Source organism: Lathamus discolor, chromosome 6 (assembly GCF_037157495.1).
Source record: "Lathamus discolor isolate bLatDis1 chromosome 6, bLatDis1.hap1, whole genome shotgun sequence".
Lineage (NCBI taxonomy): Eukaryota > Metazoa > Chordata > Aves > Psittaciformes > Psittacidae > Lathamus > Lathamus discolor.
In genome coordinates this window covers 17012087-17033682 of record NC_088889.1, presented here as the reverse complement: position 1 = coordinate 17033682, position 21596 = coordinate 17012087, and the positions used below count along the sequence as shown (strand labels likewise).

Sequence of the window (21596 nt, the reverse complement as noted above, 5' to 3'; positions counted from 1 at the left end):
GTAAGGACAGGGTGAGGAGGAAGAGCAATCATTTGAACTAGGGATAAATAATACAGCTTTCAGAAGTTGGGCAGCTGTACAGGGAAGGGGAGCTTGCCAGAGCCATCTCATAACAGAAGTTTGGGTATGGGGCATGATCTCAACAGCTGGTAGAAACCCATCCAGCATAGTCTCAATGACATTGTCTCAGTCAACCTGTAGTCTGGTGTTTCTGAACTTTTTAGTGCTTGTCTTTGTAACCTTAACATTAAGGGCCTCTGTTTTCAATGTAATAAATTGAGAGGCAGCAACAGAAGTATCAGATACACATGGCATCTCTTTGAAATCAAAACATTTGATTTATACCACAATCAAACACCTAGCAGGGAGGTAATTTATTACAAACAAAGGAAAATGACTGGAAGTCTTATTCTTCATACAAAACGATAGGAAATTGTTATTACTGCTCTAAATTTCAACAGTGAAATAGTCACAGCCCTGTTCTTTTAAAAATTATGTTACTTCCATGTTACCCCTCAAATGGAAACCCAGCACCATACTGGCTGTGACAGGAGAAGATTTCCTGCTGTGCAGTGTGAATTCTGCCAAATTGCATTGGGCTATAAAATAAAAAATATAATATAAAATAAAATAAAATAAAATAAAATAAAATAAAATAAAATAAAATAAAATAAATAAAATACCTCTACAGAGACAGTGCTGTGTGGTATTCTTTGAAACAGATATCAGTGCAACCCCAAGTACTATTTTTGTCACTGAAAACTGATGCTGCCAGTGGTGTTTGATATGAATTGAGCATTTCTTATTTTTAAGTAAAGAAAAATGCTTTATTCTTGTAAAGATAAAGATTCAAATAGTGCAAAAGGGAGCAGCAGAAAATTAATCACCACCAGACGCTGAAACAATTGTTCATGTCAACTTGCAGTAGTTTGGAAAATGGGAAAAAGCACTACAATTTCAAAATAATATATTTAGCTAAAATTATTAACAGCTGGCTCTGCTCCTGATGAAAGATTTAATAATATATGTGATGAACGGCAAATAGTTTTGATGTTATCTGGGTCAGTATTTCAATATAACAAATTGTTCCGGCTGCAGAATATATTGGTCTGTCCTGATACTTGACAAGCCCCACTAGATACAGAAGCCAAACTCTGAAGAGGTAAACATGAAGACCATACTTAAATTACTTCAACGCAATATGTGGGATTGATAAAATGAAGAACCATATTGCCATTTTCCTTCTGGCCCTATAGACCACATTCAATTATATATTGCATAACAAAACTGAAGAAACTAGAATTGGAAATGGGCATTGTGGAAAAGAGGGAGAATGTAAATCATTTTTTAACAACACATGATCTAGGACTGATTCCCTCTTGAGATGATGTTTCAGGTGCAGCTTTAAATGGTTTTATGATCCCTGGGGTTCTTGAGGATGGGAGTAATCCTCTGGCACACTAGTATCTGGAGATGTGCATGTGGTCCAAGTCTCTGGAAGAGATATCCCTACTTGTATTTAGTGGTAACAGGCCATGTACCTCATTTTCTACTTGATTTTAAACAGATGTGTGGCATTTGACAAACATGGGATAAAAGGCTTTATTATAAATAAGAATGCCAGACTGAAAGGATTGTGCAATGCTTGTTAGTAGTCTCAAAAGCTTTTTAAATACAATGTCAATGAGAAGGGAAGAATGAGATGTGCACACTGGGATCCTACCTCTAATGGCTGAAGCACTACAATAAAACAAACAGCAGGCTAGTTGATCTTGAAAGAAGAGATGTGGTGATACATATGAATTTTGAAATGCTTATGGAAGCAGGAAAAATACCAGCAGAAAAGTCTGGGTAGCAGCAGGTCTCTCTATGGACACAGAAATGAATCTCCAAATAGCAGAGCTCAAGCAGAAAGCTCAGAGGCAGCCATAAAACATGCAATACCATCTGGGAACAACATGGATTTAATTAAAAAACTGTTTGCAGGAGATACCTGCTGTCCCTCCAAGCTTTCTCCTTGCATGCAGTGATTGATTTTCAAGTAGCAGAGCCAGGTTAGGCGTTGGAGCACTTAAACTGAGTAGCCTTTGGTACAAAGTAATGGTTAAAAAATTGTACCAGCAGAGGGAGCGGGACACCAGATATCTTTTTCCCACATATATGTCTAATCCAAGAGGTTTGCAGAAAGAAACCAGATGTTAAAAACCAGGCTTCACCCACTGATCCTTTAGAGAAAGTGTTAGTTGATGTAGGTTTTCTTCCATGATTATGAAAGGCAGAAAAATAAAGTCTCCAAATATGCACTGCAGTAAATATTATGGGAAAAGCTCCCAATGTTTTTAGGGTATTAGCCATACCCTTCCAGTTTTGTTTTTAATGTCCTCTCATGAAAGATCCAAGATTTGAGGCATATGACTGAATACTCTGGGTAACGGGGCTGCAATATGTGATGAGACCTGGATAAGGAGGCTGGATCAGGTTCATTGCAGTCTGGAGGGATGTGGCTGGGCTCCTTTAGCAGGCTCTTTGGGTGCGATGCAGTGCTGCTGCAGGGACTACATATGCAGCACCAAGCAGCAGATTACAAATCCTATATATCCACTTCTGGGACAGAAGAGAGTGCACACTGCTGGGCTATAATCATGCCAGGTATGAACCCAAACAGGAGGGCGTGGAGAGCTCTAACCAGATCTGTCCATGATAAAGGTGCAAAACCATCACAAACCTGACTGCAGGAAATCCAGGGAATCTGAATTCCTGAGGTCCTTCTGGAGAGCAGTTAGGGATGTCAACACTGCTTGGCGACATGACAAAGTCAGCGTGCTAAGGCTGGGCAGTGAACACCAATTACAATCTGCTTGACTTAGCCCAGCATGGTAAACAGATGGAAAGAAAAGGATAAAAACCTCACCTTCACAGACAGTTCACACCATAAAAACCTCATTCCCAAAAGTAAAAAGGCTCAGTTTGCAGTTGTACTCCTCCAAAACGTGATGTTCTCAGCCTCCTGAGGCTAGCAGGGAAAGCAGAGCACAGCTAAAGGTACTGTCCTAAGCCTGGGAGGCCTTACTTTACCCACACAATTTATCTTTCTGAGTGGCCAGCAAGGGACATACGCACACACACGGGCACACTTACTCAGCTAATCTGAGTGCTTGCTGTTGGTCTCTGTTAAGTTGTGCTGCCCTACACCTACCCAGGTGAAATTCAGATAATTTGGAGCATGCAGTAAGCAAATCCATCAGCCTGGAGACAATGCAACAGTCTGCGCTTCTGTCTCCTGGAAGTACATGTGACTCAGGATGAAATATCCCTGCTTTTAGAAGCATCAGGATGACTTTTTTTCCCAAGTCACACAGTTACTTAGTAGTGTCACCGAGGGCTTGATGTGCACAGAACTTCAGAGCCATTTGGGATGTGCTATAAAACACTTTGCAGCCTCCAGCTGTTGGCGCAGAAATATACCACCTCCTTAGATCCACTGTTATACCTGCCAGTGCTCTGCAGTTTTCTCAGATGCCCCGTGGCAAATTAAATGACACCAGATGTTGTTGATGTAAGGTCAATGAATTGAGCCCTGACTTGCCTTAAGCAGTGGAGAGGACTCATATTAAGAAGCCTTCTGGAGTGAAAGTGCAACCTGTGTGATGGGAGACTGGGTAAAAAGCATCCTTGGCATATAGCTGTGAGCTCTTCTACTGGGAGCTGGGACTGGAGAATCCAAATGGTGCACACACCTGTATCATCCGGCTGCTCACTCCTGAGCAGTAGATGATCAGCAAGGCTACTCCTCTCTTTGGGCACCAGGTACAAATTCAGCCTAGTACATGAGAAGGAGCTGAACATCCATCCTTCTATAACGTACTGATCTGAAGGACAAGTGAAGGCCAGGGGACAGGACTACTTTTATTGCCTGTGCTTAATCACATTGCTTGTTTTAACCTCCATGCTTTTGGGACTGAGTCTGCTGCTTTCTCTAGCAGCGCAAAATATGTCAAAAGGAAGGAAGTAGAGGAGGATTTTTTGTCTTGGCTTAACTGGCCAAAGTGTGGAGCAGCTTAAAGGAGTTGATGTAATGTAGGCAGGGAGAAGTGTCAGAAGGAAAAGCTGAGGATAGACTGGACAGCTGCTGATCAGGTAATACCTTATGTATCCCTATGAGTTTTAAGGGGTTATAGAACAGATCCGAAGACAGTAAAATCTTTACGGTGGTGTCAGATGATCAGGCCTCACTCCGGCATCTTTTCTGTGTGCAAGGAGAGCAAATCTCTGCCACCAGGAGGTAGTAGAGATTTTTTGAGGGGGTTATGCCACATTTTATGAACTCTTAATCTTCTCAAAACACTTTCTGGGAACCTTTATAGGTGCAGAGGTATTGAAAGAGCCTAACTTTATTATCAGCAAGAAAGCTGCTTTGTGAAACTGTGTTTCAGTGTTGCAGATTTCTTGTGTGTGTTACACAGAATGGTGCTCATTGTGGGTCCTGCCAGGCTGATGTCAAAAGTAACTGAAAAACTAGAACAAGAGATAGCAGGGCAGAGGAGATTTCTGACACCACAACGTGAGCTTGGTATTGTCGCAACTGCCAGACACCTGGAAACTTCCATGTCAGTGAATCAGCCTGTTCACTTTTGAATGACATCAGCCTTCAAATCCAGGAACAGGGAGAAGTACACAAAATGTTACCAGATGCTAAAAAAAGTTAGTCTGGGTCTCATCACAGCTGGGTCCTGAGTCACAGTGTAGAACTCCGATTCCTCCACACCTCCTGAATGCTGAAGACTGTTCAGAAATCAAATCCTGGTTTGAATAGGAAGGACAGGCTCTGGAAGGAAAATGGTTCCTTGGAACCATCACGGATTTATTGCCAAAATACCTTGCTTTCTCTACAAATACTGATTTCCTTTCGCTATCCCTCCAATTGCAATAAAACTGGGATCTACAAGTCCAGTTAGACTTTATTCAACCCAAATCTCACTGCTCCCAAGAAAGATCTGCTGGTATACATGGATGGTCATGGCACTACTGAAAACAGCGTGAAGAACCTAGTTGTGGCCATTTATCATTCTCAGATCTTGCTGAATAAGAGGGAGTTGAACAAGTAGAACAATGGGTATAAACCAGTCTATCAGCTGAACTTTAGCCATCAAACTAAAAAGGCAAAAGGCATGGTCAATAATTTGCAAAAATGGGTCTCAGTCTGTCTTAAGCGATGCAGAACACAAGAGCCACGTGCTATTTGCATTTGTATGGAGATCTACAAGTTACTTTTTTTTTTTTTTTTTTTTTTTGTTGTTGGCACTGAGCAAAGGTGGTTTGAATGACCGGTAGGGAGCAACTAATTGCAAAATTACAATTTGGATTGAGTCTTTTCTCTGTCTGTTTCCCCTCTCTTTGAAGAACACATCAATAAATTGGCAGTGCTACTGCTAAACAAACATTTCCAGCAAGTGTTTGAGAGCATGGGCTCAGAGGAATGACTTCCTCTCTTTGCTATTTGGAAACAAAAATGATGAATGCTCTGAAAGCTTCTTTTTGCTAGCTTTAGTTACAATAAATGCACAGAGCTGGGGGCTTGCATTTTTATGCATCCTGGGGGCAAATGCTAACTACCCCCCTGTCTTCACTAAGGGGAAATCCTGCCTGACCAATCTGGTGGCCTTCTATGATGGGGCTACAGAACTGATGGACAAGGGTAAAGCAGTTGATGTCATCTACCTGGACTTGTGCAAAGTGTTTGACACTGTCCCACACCACATCTGTCTCTCTAAATTGGAGAGACATCAATTCGATAGATGGACCACTCGGTGGATAAAGAACTGGCTGGATGGCCGCACACAAAGAGTTGTGGTCAATGGCTCAGTGTCCGGCTGGAGACCGGTAACAAGTGGTGTCCCTCAGGGATCGGTGTTGGGACCGGTCTTGTTTAACATCTTCATCGCTGACATGGACAGTGGGATTGAGTGCGCCCTCAGCAAGTTTGCCAATGACACCAAGCTGCGTGGTCCGGTTGATATGCTGGAGGGAAGGGATGCCATCCAGAGGGACCTTGACACGCTTGTAAGGTGGGCTGATGCCAGCCTTATGAAGTTCAACCATGTCAAGTGCAAGGTCCTACACCTGGGTCGGAGCAATCCCAGGCACGGCGACAGATTGGGCAAAGAAGAGATTCAGAGCAGCCCTGCAGAGAAAGACTTGGGGGTGCTGGTCGATGAGAAAATGAACATGAGCCGGCTTCAGTGTGCGCTCACAGCCCAGAAAGCCAACCGTATCCTGGGCTGCATCGAAAGGAGCGTCACCAGCAGGTCGAAGGAGATGATCCTGCCCCTCTACTCTGCTCTTGTGAGACCTCAGCTGGAGTATTGTGTGCAGTTCTGGTGTCCTCAACATAAAAAGGGCATGGAACTGCTGGAACAAGTCCAGAGGAGGGCCACGAGGATGATCAGGGGACTGGAGCACCTCGCGTATGAAGACAGGCTGAGGAAGTGGGGGCTGTTCAGCCTGGAGAAGAGGAGGCTGCGTGGAGACCTCATAGCAGCCTTCCAGTATCTGAAGGGGGCCTATAGGGATGCTGGGGAGGGACTCTTCATCAGGGACTGTGGTGACAGGACAAGGGATAAGGGGTAATGGGTTAAAACTTAAACAGGGGAAGTTTAGATTGGATATAAGGAGGAAATTCTTTCCTGTTAGGGCAGTGAGGCACTGGAATCGGTTGCCCAGGGAGGTTGTGAGTGCTCCATCCCTGGCAGTGCTCAAGGCCAGGTTGGACAGAGCCTTGGGTGGGATGGTTTAGTGTGAGGTGTCCCTGCCCATGGCAGGGGGGTTGGAACTAGATGATCTTGAGGTCCTTTCCAACCGTAACTATTCTATGATTCTATGATTCTAGTGCCCCAACTGGATCAGAGCATGGACATATTCATACATATTGCTTTGTAGCATGGGGACTGTTTAAAGCTGTGCTGCAGTCAGGGCTACAGGTGCACAGTAAGAAAAAATGTGCCTAAGCCATTTCTTCAGGCATAGTCTGTGGAATGGGTGCATTCAGCTCTGGCAGTGTCTCCTCTTGCACCCTACCCTGCTGCAGACTCAGAGCACAGGCGAGCTCAAAAGGCTGCGAGTAAGTTGTTCCCCTTCCAGGAGTGAAAACCATAGCCTGGTTTGATATCAGTAAAGCATTTTTTTCTAGCTCAGACTGTCACTGTTCCCGTGTCTGCATGGACACATCTTGCCTGAGAGCCCTCTCCTTTTTCAGAATTCTGTTTATTCTTCTTCGTTCCTTTCCCACACATTCCCATTTCTCTTCAACATTCCTTTTTGTTATTTTTCTGGCAGCTTTCTCCTCTATCCTTAATATCATCTTTGTGTCTTAGTTTAAGAGAGAACTGATGGTTGTTCTGCCTCCCATCAATGAAATCAACTGGCATTAAAAAAGCCGCCTAGCTCATTGCCAAATCAAAACCTTTTAATATCTGGTCATGCTCTGAAATATTTTGGAACTGGGCTTCAAATTTTGTTCCAAGCTGGAATCTCCCCAGTGTTCAAACAGAGGGGAAAAGCTCTTAAAACCAAGCTGCCAGCTTCAGGCATCTTTACACTAAATGGTTTCATATTGTCAATGAGTCCTTTCTGACCTTGATGTCAGCAGAGAGACTGCTCCATCTTTCATCCCTGCTGTGTGTGAGGAAGAGTGAGCAGGAACTGGTTATGCTCCAGTGACTTTCATAGGTGACACTTAAGAGGACAATTAGAGGAAATTCAGATCCTACAGACTTTCTTTTCCCTGTCTATGGGTTCAGCTTCTTCATGTTTATGGTAGTTTTACAACAGCATGACTTGTGTGAGAGGAGAACTGGGACCATAACGTGCAGAATAATTTTCTCCAAATGAATGACATGAGTGAAGTCCTATTTGCCATGACTTCTCAAAGATTATTGCTAAGCTGCTGTCCAAAGTGAGCATTTTTGTTAAAACAACCAAACCAAACCAAACCCAACCCAAACCAACCAGCCAACCAAAACCAAACACCCTCTCCTCCCCTGCCTCCCCCCCCCCCCCCCCCAGTATATTGGTATTTAAACAGTTAATTTGGAATGATCAACTTATAATTACTTTTTCACTTAAAAGAGTCACTTGGCATTAAACATTTCCTGCTGTGGCAGGATTTTTATCTTTTTTCACATGTTCAGGGGCTCACAGGTAAGTTGCATTCAGAAAGTAATGGGCACTGACAGACCAAAGCCCTGTAAGTAAGGAGCTGAAAAGAAGAAAAAGATGCTTTTTGCCTCATGGTGAAAGAACCAGAGTCAATGTGGTCAGAAAACAGGCAGGTAAGGAAAGTTCTGCTTCTTCAGGCTCTACTCATGTGAGGATACTCACTGTTTCATGACTGCACTATTCAGTGGGATTTAAAAGGCAGCTGTGAAATACACCCAGACTCTTGTTCCTTTCTATTTGAGGCTGTCTGGGAAAGCTCTGAGCAGCAAAAAAGACACTGGGACTCTCAGTCTGCAGAATCAGCAAGATGATCAGGAGACATTTATATCACTCTCTCGCTCGAGAGGTTACTTTTGCAAACATGTGGCCTGGAATTAAATAGGGGTTTTTTTGAAAAACTGTGGCCAAATTCTGTGGCCATTAATGGTGTAAATCTCTTCCTTTCTCTAGAGAAAGATGCCCATTTGTAGAGTTTAGGGGAAATTCAAGCTGTACAACAAGCTCCAGTTTAAATTGATGTTTTTAAAGCTCTTTCCTGGATCAACCCTTAGAATTTAGTCACTGAGTTGTAAATACGACAAATCTTTCTGCAAAATCATGTTAGCGTAGTAAGTAGTAACAAAAGTACTAAGTAGTAACAAAATCACTAAGTAGTAACAAAATCATTATCAGTATCAAAATCCTCTGCGCTTCTTTAACCACAACTTGCAAAAAGACTAATTGCAGAAAAACCAGTCTTTTCTTAAGAGAAAATTTGTCAGCATAATAAGAATTCAGAAACAATACATTCATTCATTATACACTTTCAAAGAGACAGAAGGTGCCACTGTGCATCAACTGCATAGAGGAATGTTGGAAGGGAACCACAGTCAGGAGCAATTTCAGGAGCAATTTCAAGAATGGCTTTGCTTGTATTATCATCGAGTGATGTTTAAACATGCACAGCATGTCCTTGAAAGCCTAGGGATAAAAGGAAGAGAAGAGATGAAAAATTAAGCCAGAACTAAGGTCTTTGGAAAGAATTTGAGGCTTACAGTTGTTTCTGGGCACATTAGTTTAACCTTCAAATGAACCAGTAATTTCTTTCCTTCTCTTCAAAGTAACACTTGTAAGTCCTAAAATTTGACTTTGAAGCTGAGATCAACGGTGGTGACATCCTCATAACACCAACTCCCACTGGAGGTGAAATTAGGAAGGGGGGAGACTTGTGGTTTATTCAGAGAGTCCAAACAACACACCAGGCAAGTGATTTTTGCATCAACTCTGCCTCCCTAACTAGGACAGAGAATTTTAATCTTGCAGAAGGGGTTAGAGCTTTATCTGCTCCTCTGACCCAGGACCTCTCAAAACCAACTAATGCATGGTCTGGCTCACAGCTGCTTCTGTCCCATGGTCTAGGTACAGGCTGCTTGTAACACTCCACAGATGAGAAATAAAAAGAAAGTGTCTGTTGTCAGTTGGCATAAATTCGGCACACAGGAATCTGTGCTTCTGTTGGACAAATATGAAAAAATCAATATATTTTAAAACATTAAAAGTCACTAATATTATTTCATAGTTAGCCAAAAAGTGGATGGAGAAGCTGTGAACTGAGCTATGCCTCAAATTCCTGAGCTACAGGTGGTTGATTTATCACTGATTTGTAACTGCCTTTAGTGTAACCCAGCAGCATGGCAAAAGACAAGATTTAAAGATCAAAAGAGCATTTAATATCTTCAGTTAAATGTGCATTTATTATATATGCATTCATACACCAGAAAATGTTGATTTTCAAAATGCTGTCTGAACACTAACTAATGATTCCCCACGCAAAACCAAAGCAACAACTATTTTTATTACATATATTATTTGTTTGTGCTCATAAAAGGCTATTTTGTGCCATCAACTTATTTAGCTAAGCACATAAGGGAGAAATGAGTGTCAATAGAGGAGAAAGAAGCATGGCATATGAAATGTCCAGTTAATGGAAATAGCGGGATGAAAAAGAGTAGATGAAGTATGACAAAGCCACAGAACAACAAGAGGGCTGGGCGAAAGTGAGTTGATCACTAGATAGAAATACATCTTGGAGGAAAAAAAGGATGGTTACCAATGGTCTTTTCAGTCTAGCAGAGAGAAGTATAACAAGGACCAGTAGGGGAAAAAGTCAAGTAATTCAAAGCCTAATTGTTACCAAAGAGAGTTAGCTTTTGAGTTACAAAGCCAAATGGTGAATTTCTCACCCTTTTTTTTTTTTTTTTTTTTTTTTTTCAAATGCAAGCAAGGATTTAGAGAACGTCATATGGAGTGACCTTAGAGCAAGTGGACAACCTGCCCAGGTGGCAGAGGGCAGGTATCCCTTCATCATAGAATGGTTTGGGTTGGAAGAGACCTTAAGGATCATCTAGTTCCAACTCCCTTGTCATGGGCAGGTTGTTCAAAGCCCTGTCCAGCCTGGCCTTTAACATTGCCAAGGATGAGGCAGCCACAGCTTCCCTGGCAACCTGTGCCAGGGCCTCAGCATCCTCACAGTGAAGAACTTCTTCCTAATACCTAATCTGAATTTGCCTCTTTCAGTTTAAAGCCATTCCCCCTTGTCCTATCACTGTTAGCAGGCAGGCCTGCGGTTGATTGGTACCAGTTCAGGACATCCTCCTCACCCACCTCAAGCCCCCATCTACCAGTGTGTGGGGAAGTGCTGGCCATCTCATAAACTGGAGTAACCCCCCCCCCCCCCTCAGCTCCACAGACAACCACATCCCCTGGGCAGTCACCAGCCCGCGGGACATCGGGGGCTCGGCACAAACAGGGTGACACCGACGCAGCCCGCAGCCACCTCAGCCGGGCCCGCTGCTCTGAGAGCCCCGCAGCGTGTGCGCAGCCAGCCCTCACCCTCGGCCCAGAAGGAGCTCGGCCTGCCCGCCGCCCGCACCTCCTTCTGCTCCCCGCACTGCCTTTAAATAACGACTGAGCTGCGGTTCCCCCCCCCCCCCCCGCCATCGCCGCTTCCCTCCCGGGGCTGGGCGGGGGGAGGCCGCGCTGCGGAGCCTGTCCTGCACCAGGCGGCGGAGTCAGAGCTGAGCGCCCCGGCGGCTCCGCAAGCTGCAGCGGCCGTGTCCGCACCGCACCGCACCGCACCGCACCGCACCGCCTTCCTCCTCCTCCCGCCAGCCCAGCCCGGCTCGGCTCCGTTCGGCGTCCCATCCGACCGCCCCGTGCGCCGCTCCCGCCCTCTATGGATGGGAAGGCAGCACCCAACGGCGTGGCCACCATCGAGGACAGGATCTTGCGGATCACGGGTTACTATGGATATTACCCGGGCTACTCCGGCCAGAAAAGTAAGGCACCCTCCCGCCTCTCGGTGTATATATATGTGTGTGTATGTGTGTGTGGGGGTGAAGGTGGTGGCAGCAGTCCCCTGAGGGTGCCCGTGGTCCCCCAAAATGCCCTCCCCACGCCTCGGTGTGGGGGGTCAGAGGGTGCTCCCTGCCCATCTCCCTGCTGAGAAGCCGGGCGAGCCGTTCGCTCTGCGGCTGGGGGCGGGGGGGCGATGCGGCCGCGCCGGAGCGGGGGTGTAACGGGGGGCCATGGCGCTAAGCCGCCAAACTTCGTCTCCATCCTGCAGCCAGCGCTCGGGAGGGCTGCGGGAACCTTTGGCTGTCACTTGGGGTTTGTTTGTTATTTCCAGCCCTCCCTGCCCACTGACGGGAGGGGTGGGTTTGCTCGCCAGGTGCTACGCGCTGCGCCGGGAAAGTTTCGGTCCCGGTGGGTCCACCCCGGGGAGAGCTTCAGCGTGAACCCCTGGGTTATGGAGCTTCCTCTCTTAATTAATCTTCATCGTCCTAATTAGATTTTTCCAGAAAAATGGGGAGTTACTTAGGGGTTTTCCTTCGTGCCAGTTTAATACGAGACCCGTGTGGTTTCGGGGCTTGGTGTCGGTTTGCTTGGGTTTTTCAGTTAGTTGTTTGTTTTTCTCCTTTGACAGCTGCAGTTAAAGCAGTTGGTCCTTGCAGAAATTCACTATTTTTGCTTTTGAAGTTTTAAATTAGGAGCAGTGGTGTTTGATGAAACTGTGGCTGTCCCAGTGCTCTCTAGAGCTATTTAATGGGGAAGGTTAGGCTAATGAAAGAAATAATTCATTTTTGCCATTGAGGAAATGGATGCATTAGCATTTGCAGTTTCAGAAGCTATGATATGTAACAGCTTACTAAAAGGAATGGGAATGGAGGCAATGTGGGTGTGGGGGAAATACAGGGACAAACCCCCCACACCTTAGTAAGGTGAACACTAAGGAACAGTCTTTCTTCTGTGTATTTAAAGTCCCCTTGGAATCAGAGGAGGTGAACTGCTTTCCAGAACAGGTAGTGCAGTACTGTCCAGCTCTAATACAACAATAATCCAAAACCAAAATGAAAAAACTCTAAACGTCAGTCATATGTGTTTGTGGGCTTTTTATGACAGAGGAAAGTTGTGCATTGAAACCACTTAAAAGAAAAAAACAATAATAAAGAATTCCTTTGTGTAATGGTCAGCTGAAAAAGCAGATGGTCAAGCCCACTGATTTTATTCAGCTGTTACTCATAGCACGCTAACAGCATGGCAGGTGTTGTGGTCATTTGTTGGGGTCACTTGGTTTGGCTGGAGTTGGGAAGAAGCTCAGAACAATCTGGAGGAATGGCCACATGACAGTCTGTGGACTGTTTGGGTCTGAGCCAGGTGGACCCTCTGTCCCAAATTCTGCAGTGGCTCCAGAAGATCTCTACAGTGTGATTTACCAAGGAAGGATGAGGATACTGGATTAATACTTTACGGCAAGTTTGCTTCAATGGCAGAATGCAATTTTTGAGTCTCCAGCAACACTCCCACTCTCTATCAACATGTAGACCTGAATTTAGTGTTGCAATGCAAGTATGTGCTCTGCACGGGTGCATCAGGGAGGCAAAAGAGCACTGCCCGCACAAAGAAAAGTTTTCCTAGTCCAGGACCAGCCTCTGCAGATGCTACAAATTGCATCTGCTTGAAATCAGATAAAGCATGCCAGGAGAGGACAAAGCTTTCAGAAGTGCTGACTCTTGGGATTTTATTGCAAATCTCCTACCCCTTTGTACCTTTGACAACTGAGGCAAAACAAAAAGTAGATTATGTTTTGCTGTTCAAAGAAAGTAAGCAAAATTTCTGATCATCATGCTTAAAGAGAAAAACTGAAAGTGTGTAGCCCAGAGGTATCCCAATATGTAAATGCCCTTGGGTAAATGAAAAGCACGTGCCCCTTCTAAGCTTTGAACACTTTTTAAAGCAGTCTCATGAGTTTTGGAACCATCACGATAATTTTTGGTGTGCTTGCATTTGGTGAATACCTTATCCTCGTGGCTGTGTTTTGGCTTTACAAAGTGCTTTAATGTGTCACAAAGATGTTCTCCCCCTACCTGTGGAAGAACAGGCATCCTTCGGGCATCTTGAATGTACAGCCTCTTGGCACTGAGGCAGGGAGAATCACTCTTGGAGATCCTGGCTTGGATTTCTATCTCCATTCCCGTGTCTGTGCTGGAGTATTGTCTTCAGGTAGTGTTGCTTCAAAATGCTGTTGACTGTCAGTTCTCTTAGCTAATTCTAGAGTACAGCTGTCAAAATGTAAACACTCAAGGTAGGAGTCTTGTACAGCTAATTATTAGTGTACTTAGTATCTCAGTTTATTTTGGCAAGGGTGTGATTTTTTTTACCGCTGTCGCAGTACCGTTTTAGTGCAACTGAACAATGCTGGTCAGTACCTTTTGCTGGAGGGCAGCATGCTGGTGGCATGTAGTGTCCCTACTGTCCCCAGAGGCAGAGGAGCTATTGTCTTGTCATTTGCAATCGTGTGCTTATGCAGTCACCTTGTTCATGCTTTGGTTTGAAGGGTACCTGGGAAAGAGGGCTGCTAAGGATGAGCCGTTGTCCCCAGAATGGTCTTGTGCTGTCTGCTTCTTGGGAACCACTTGGGTGTGAACAGAGAGCACCAGAGGGGGTGTTATTTGCATGATAATAGCCTGCTGACGGTCACTGCCTTTCTTGAGGCTCCTTTTTGTCCACAGCCTGTGGTGCCACTCTAGGGACAGGAAGGATTCTCTTCTTGAGGAAAGGTAAAGGCAAGTGGTGGTGGCTGCTGTTCTGCTTACTCTTGGGGGGACCCAAGGCTCTATGAATTGTGCTGGTGATTTACATCCCTCCCTCAGTGGATAGGCATGTATTCCATGGTTTAACAGGAGATCATGTCTAGGTATCTGGGTGTGAAGGTTAAGGACTGGTCACAGATGGTCATGGAATGTTATGTTGGAGGACTGTGGTGCTCAAGAGCTGTTATTGCAAGAACTGCAGTATTTTCTAGTGACTTTTGCTTCATATTCTGTATTTGTGTGCACTAACCTACTTCAGATGAGAGTGTGCATACGATGAATCTTCTGTTAATTTTAAATCAGCTACTTTTATGATTTTATGTATCCTTAAAAAAAGGCATTAGAGAAGGAAAATACCTCCCCTCCCCCCCATATATAATCTGATTAAGCAGAAACATGTATTTTGGTCTGATACTTACATTCATGTGTGTTGCAAAAAACCCCTCGCATCCTGCATAATAAGTCTCACGAACTGGAGCAAGGTGTCATGAGTTTCACCACCACCACCACCTGGTGCTGAGATGGAAAGAGCTCTTCTGTTCCTGTTCACCCTATACCTTTGGATGCAAGGCTTGATCCCTCAATTCCTGCATTTAAAGTGTACAAAGTATATATGAGGCCTCTGGCTTCTGTGGGAAGGAAGAGGGGCTATGTTTCTCTTCCAGCATGCTTCTTCAGAGTTGCTCCATAATTTCCCAGCGCATGGTGTGGAGAGGATCAGATGCTCCAGCCTTTGACCTGGGGTTGTGATATGTGGATTGACTCCACAACTCGTTAAAGTTGTAAAGTAGGTATGCTTTATTCAGCACTGAGGTGCATGGGGATCGTTCCTCCAAAGTATGCACACCCAGGGTCGTTTTTCCTTTACATTTATTCCCTTAAGGCATACATATGCATTAGATTACTGATACGCCTATACATATTTAGTATCTGTCCCCGCTTCATATTATAATGATCTAGAAGGTCCTTTGCGCCTGGGCAGTGCCCCCTCTGGTCATGGGCAGAGGTCCTCAAGATGAAGTAAATGAGTCTTCCTCTTCTTAAACTTTTCACCTTTTAATCTTCGCTCATGGCTTTAGGGCTTAGTCAGTATCTCATCCATAAATCATCAGCTTCTCCCCCTTATCAATAGACCCAGACATTTGCATTTCCTTGTCAATAGTTGCTTATCAGTAGAATCAGGCCTCTGTCTCCTCCCCTTATCAGTAGTCTGTGCCTTGTTCTGCTTAGTAAGCATGATAGGTGTTTACAACAGACAATACTTTTGTTTAAGCAAGGGATTCTTCTAACTCTCTTATACAATCCCCTGTATTGTTCCCTTGTACATTTTATTAACCCTGTATCAAAACCAGTTCCTTTGTACATTCTTCCATGCTGCTTCAAGCTCCCTGCTCTTCTCCTTCAGACCTGCCTTGAAACCCTGTAGTTCCATTAGCTCCTACAAGAAGAGGGTGGTGTTTAATGTCTGTGCAGAAGCAGGACTGTGGACTGTGATACTGGGCACATTGTGTTGATACTGGGTCGCCGCCCCTCTTTGCAGCTACATGCTGAGATGGGTCTGTCAGGGAGCTGGAAAGCCTTTATAGTTGTGTGTATCCTTGGCGGTGCCTGGCATCTGTGAAGAGATATTGAACTTGTCCTTAATGGTATCACAGTCACTGTAGAGAATAACCTTTATGTTTTCGTATTTCCCTAGAAAAGCTCAAGCAAGGTTTCATGGCTTCAGGAAAGTTAAGCCTCAAGTCAGCCATCCGAACTTAAGCATCTGCTTAAGTCTGAACTTGTACTAAGCCACTGGGCTTTGACAATGCATTTAAAGTTAAGTCCATGCTTAATTGCTTTGCTTAGTAAGACTGGGATTAAGTTATGCTGAGCCAGCATCAGTGGTTTGGCAATTTGGCTGTCTTGCTCTCTGAGCAGAGTAAAGGGCTGTGGAGGGAAGTCTAACTCTGAAACACTGGAGGAATTTTCTTTTGCTTATTACAGCAACTGTGCCAGCAGCTCTGCTGCAGTACGAATCACATGGCAAACCCAAATCATCTCTGTGCTTACTGAACACCATGCCCTCCTGGTGGTTTGTCAATTCCAGCAAGAGGAACAAAGTCTTGGTCTGTTTCCTGGAGGCACCCAGCTGCTTCTCCAGCAGTTTGCATAGGCTGCAGTTTCTCCATGCAGAGCACACACAACAGGAGAGACTGGGAAAGGAGCAATCAAGGAAAGGTGCTTTGAAATCTTTGGTGGATGAGGCTGGTTTTGGGGAGCTGTGTTTGAGGGGGTCTAGGAGGGAGGCGGTGGTGTCTGAATCGACTTCTGTATGAGTTGAAGTCTTGGGGATGCTTTGGCTTTTACCAGTTGTGGCAGCTCTCCCTGTGCCACCTGATAGTGTTTGTGTTGCAAGGATTCCAGATGCAGGTCTAGGCAGGTTGCAATAAGCTTTATTTCAAAGCCCTTCCATTCTCTACTGTACAGGGATTTTCCATAGCAGAGTTAGTCCCAGCTCTTCTTTTAGGGGGGTGTGCTGCAGTGGGGGCTGGGTCACAAACTATAGATTTAACAATCTTTTTCCCCACCAGCTCTGGGGCCACAAGAGGATGTCATAGCATAGGATGCTATAGGGTGCTTCTCCTAGAGGCTTGTCATTCTGTTCAGGCAAAAAAACCCCAAAACTATGGCTGTGCATCAACACTGGTAACCATAACTTGTGAAGTAATTTCTTTCAGCAAAACAGATTTTATAAATACTCCCTTGCCCACTAATTTTAGCAAGACTAGGTATGTATTCTTCAATGGAGTAGGGTCAGGCTTTATGTGCGTTTCTGTTTGTGGCGGAAGGAACAACATAGCAGTGCTGCACTTGTAGCTAGAGAGTGGAACCTCCCCTTCACGTGGGCATCCAGAGTATTTTGGAAGATGAGGGGTCTCAGTAGCTGGCAGGAGAGGAAACTGGTTTGGTCCTCAGCCTTTTGTCAGGGACTGGTTTGGTCTTTTTGGGTTACATCTCTGGGGAGCCGAGCTGCGAAACCATGGTACCTGAGTATGCCATAGCATATGGGTTCAATTCTGAACAACTGTGGGCAGGAGGGATGAATTTAAATTGGGAAGGACACCATGGTGACCAGGGCATGGAGGAGCTTATCCTTCCAAGAGAGGATTGATAGAGTTTAGCTTGCGCAGGCTGGCCAAGATGGGAACGTGGCTGCTGCTCCAAATACATCTTGGGAGAATGAATGGGGAAATGTCGGAAAGAGTTGTTTAAACTGAAACAGCATGTTGGCACACAGACAAATGGGTATGAGCAGGCCATGAATAAATTAAGGCTGGAAATTAGCAGAAGGCTGAAATTAATGGCCAAAATGTCTCTCCCAGTCTTACATATTTAAATAAGAATTATTTCCCAAGGTTTAAAGATGTCTAATAAAGAAGTTTGCCAAGATTTTGAGAAAAATTACTCCTATTTGGCAGGGAAAATTGAGACAGTAAGGGGGGGGGGAGGAATGTTAATTTGCCAGAGATTGCACAGAACAAGCCATAATGTTTGATGGAACAGTCTCTTCCTTTGCTGGTGACTGCATAGTAGGTCTTGTGCTGAACCTGGCCTGGTGTTTAAGGTTGGTGGATGTGCTTCCAGTAACTTGTTAACTTTCTATGTGTGATTTCTGCCTGCTTTTCAGTTCCTCTGCCCTCCCGTGCTCATTTTCTCCAGCCCTACTCACAGAAGGGCTTCCTTTTTCCTAAAAGAGTTGCCGCTGCATATAACTTATAAAGAAATGATCTGGGTATGAGCTCCTGGTACTCTTCTGGTTAGCACAGAAGAGAGATCCTTCATTTTTACTGCTGTTTTAGCGCTCTTTCCCTTGCATTGTCTTCCCCATCCAGTCAGGCAGGCAGCTGCATATCTGGTCTTGGTTAAATGTGGTAAAATAGTATTCCAAAGTGGCAGACGGTTCTGCAAACTTTTATCCTTCCAATGCTTGCATTGCTGGTTTTTATTAGTGGTTTTTAAAGTTTGCAATTATTTCTTCTGCACATTTGGAAATTGATTGGCTTTTGCTCAGCTGCCTGCATGGGAATTCACCTGTGAAAGTGAATTTGCAGCTTGCTGTTTGCTGAACAACTGGTGGCAGGAATTTTTCCGCACAGACCTCCTGTTGGATGATCACAATGATGAATAATGAAAATGCCTGCAAAAAAAGTTAGTGTCTCTTTGTGGCAAATGTGAGAATGAGGGCACAGAGAGGGGGAAGTGAAGTGCTTAACTGATTGGTTAAATTATTCACCAAGTGGACCAGCTCTACTTAGTGAGACTGAAAATCTTTCTTTCTTGCAGTAAGGTGAAGTGGGACTCCCTGGTGGCCTATAATTTGGGCTGGCCCTTGGCAGAATGGCAGATTTCATTGCATAAAGCTAGAATCTGTAATATTATGCCTAGCTAATACCCAGGGTGTGGCTCAGTGATGACAGAGCTGTAAGTGAGAGCATCCCAGGCACTTTGAGTGGCAACAGTGAATTTATTCAAAAGCTTGAGGCATGTGTTCAAGTCACAGGTTTTTGCTGTGTCTGCTACACAAAGATCTTTCTGTTATTACTTTGAAAACATACTGATTCTTCCTAGACTTCCTTTGCAAGTATTCTTGATAAAATGGACTTGCCCTTTCCTGCATTTGGTTGGTCTGGATAAGGGGTAGCAGAGCAAGGCAGTGAGAAAGGTCTCTGTTCTTTTGTAGAGGCAAGGAAGCAGAAGCTGATTTGCTCCTGTTCTGGTTACCTTAAGAGCCTAAGGCCTTAAGGTATCTTAAGCCTGAGCAGGATTCAGGTCTAGGGTGGTACATGTTTCCTGCGGTTTCTGGCAATTTTAAAGCTTTTCGTTGTCTCAAAGTTGTCCAGTCTATTTTGTCTGATGTAAGAAGAGCTCCCATAACTGTTCTGAGTCTCATTTAAGTTTCAGTTGCATTTTTTAGGGGGAGGAAGAAAGGGGTAAGCACCAGCATGGAAGTTCATGGGTCAGTATGACCCCACCAAAATAATTCCACCAAATCCGCTACTAGACCGGTCATAGCTGCGGTAGTGATCTCTCCATCCAAACTGAGAAAGAAATTGTAGCTTCAGCCAACCTGGCAACATTTCCAGTTTTATTCCTTCCTGGTTTAGGCATAATGTGCTTGCATTATGACTGGGAAGTGGCTGTTTATGGCACTAAAGCAGTAGTTCTTGAGTAATTGCTTGCTGAAACAATATACAGCTATCTCTCTTCCTGCAGAGGCTTAGTCTTCTGGGGAATGTTTTTGGTGAGGGCTAACACATACCTTTATTATTAATGGGATAGTTGGAAATGCTGTGCACTTCACTAAAAATAGCTTCCTACTGGGAACCGGTTTTTCATATGATTCATAGAAACACAGCTGTGTACATCCATTCCAGCTAATGGACATCATATACCTGAATGTCTAAGGACAATACTGACATCACGTGCTGCTGTGCCTGTGTAAGGTAAATGTGATACAGGGCTGGAACACATGTTCACTGTTGGAGTGCTCTGAGACAGAAAAGTGATTGCATTAGTTTGCACAGTGTTATATATATTCAGCATCTTGAAGATGGCATATTTGTTATAGTGCAGTTGATAGTGCAGTTGTTATGACCCCGTTATATGCCTAAATCCTGGGAGGTTTAGTCCTTTCCTACACAAAGCTTGCCATGTGGAGTTTGCAATCCTGAGATTGTGTGGGTGCAGATTGGGGTTTTTCTCTGCAATGACAGAAATAACCTGTTGTGTGATATACTACAGGGGTTAGAATTTGTATCAGCTTGTGTGCAAGTGGGATGCTTTGCGGTGCTCCACTATAGGAAATTATTCAATGCTGACAATGTGGACGATAGGCAGGTAAACTCACTGAGGGGGTGGGGTAATGGGATGTTCTGTACCACGTTTGGACTTCTAGCTGAGGAAGATTGGTCCTACATGTAAGAAAGCACTTATTCAATTCTCAGTACTCAGTGAGGCTGCTAACAAAGAGCAGGTGGCAAATGACTGAACTGAGCATTTTTTTTTTGTGTGTGTGAATGGGAAAGAATAACACATCTGATGAAGTTTGCTAATTTTCTGTCAGTTCTTGCTTCTTTCCAGGGTGGAATGGAATGGAAAAAAATTCAGGAATTAGGTAAGAAGAGAATTTTAAACATTTTTAGAATATTTCTTCTGAGGGAAAAATAAATTCAGACTGGTGAAGTGTCTGGAATGTCACCGAGATGATACTTTTCACATGTATTGAAAGAAGAACCTTGGAGGAAGGAACAAAGGACTTGGGGGTGCTGGTCGATGAGAAAATGAACATGAGCCGGCAGTGTGCGCTCGCAGCCCAGAAAGCCAACCGTATCCTGGGCTGCATCAAAAGGAGCGTGACCAGCAGGTGGAAGGAGGTGATCTTGCCCCTCTACTCTGCTCTTGTGAGACCTCACCTGGAGTATTGTGTGCAGTTCTGGTGTCCTCAACATAAAAAGGACATGGAACTGCTGGAACAAGTCCAGAGGAGGGCCACGAGGATGATCAGGGGCTGGAGCACCTCCCGTATGAAGACAGGCTCAGAAAGTGGGGGCTGTTCAGCCTGGAGAAGAGAAGGCTGCGTGGGGACCTTCATAGCAGCCTTCCAGTACCTGAAGGGGGCCTATAGGGATGCTGGGGAGGGACTCTTCATCAGGGACTGTGGTGACAGGACAAGGGATAAGGGGTAATGGGTTAAAACTTAAACAGGGGAAGTTTAGATTGGATATAAGGAGGATGTTCTTTCCTGTTAGGGTGGTGAGGCACTGGAATGGGTTGCCCAGGGAGGTTGTGAATGCTCCATCCCTGGCAGTGTTCAAGGCCAGGTTGGACAGAGCCTTGGGTGGGATGTTTTAGTGTGAGGTGTCCCTGCCCATGGCAGGGGGGCTGGAACTAGATGATCTTAATGTCCTTTCCAACCCTAACTATTCTATGATTCTATGAAAAGACGTTTTTCAGCTCAAACTTAGTTGAGCTGTTGGTGTGCTGAGCCATATGTGCCCTGTCAGGATGATTCATCCAGTACAAGGCCTGCCTTCTGTCACCCTTCTTGGGTGGACCCTTTGGCAGTGGGGATGGATTTATCTGTGCTTGTGTGCCGCAAAGCCTGATGCTTGCAGGGGGCATTGGACTGACTTCAGTTTGTAGTTAAGTGCACAACTGTTGTCTGACCTAGTGTCTTCATGGAAGTGTGGGTGCAGGAATGTGCCTTCT

General features: G+C 44.7%; 1 protein-coding gene across 4 annotated transcripts in view; it reads left to right on the top strand.

Moving 5' to 3' along the window:
• The first annotated feature begins 11199 nt into the window (after positions 1-11199).
• The window catches only part of SLC35F4 (solute carrier family 35 member F4), a 130347-nt gene continuing 119950 nt past the window's right edge, over positions 11200-21596 (top strand). For 3 of the 4 annotated variants that reach the window (XM_065683633.1, XM_065683632.1, XM_065683631.1), the window contains exon 1: positions 11200-11531. In XM_065683633.1, the coding sequence (XP_065539705.1) occupies positions 11429-11531 (103 nt within the window). In that variant the 5' untranslated portion in view covers positions 11200-11428. The remainder of the gene's footprint in view (positions 11532-21596) is intronic. The other variant, XM_065683635.1, reaches the window with a different exon arrangement.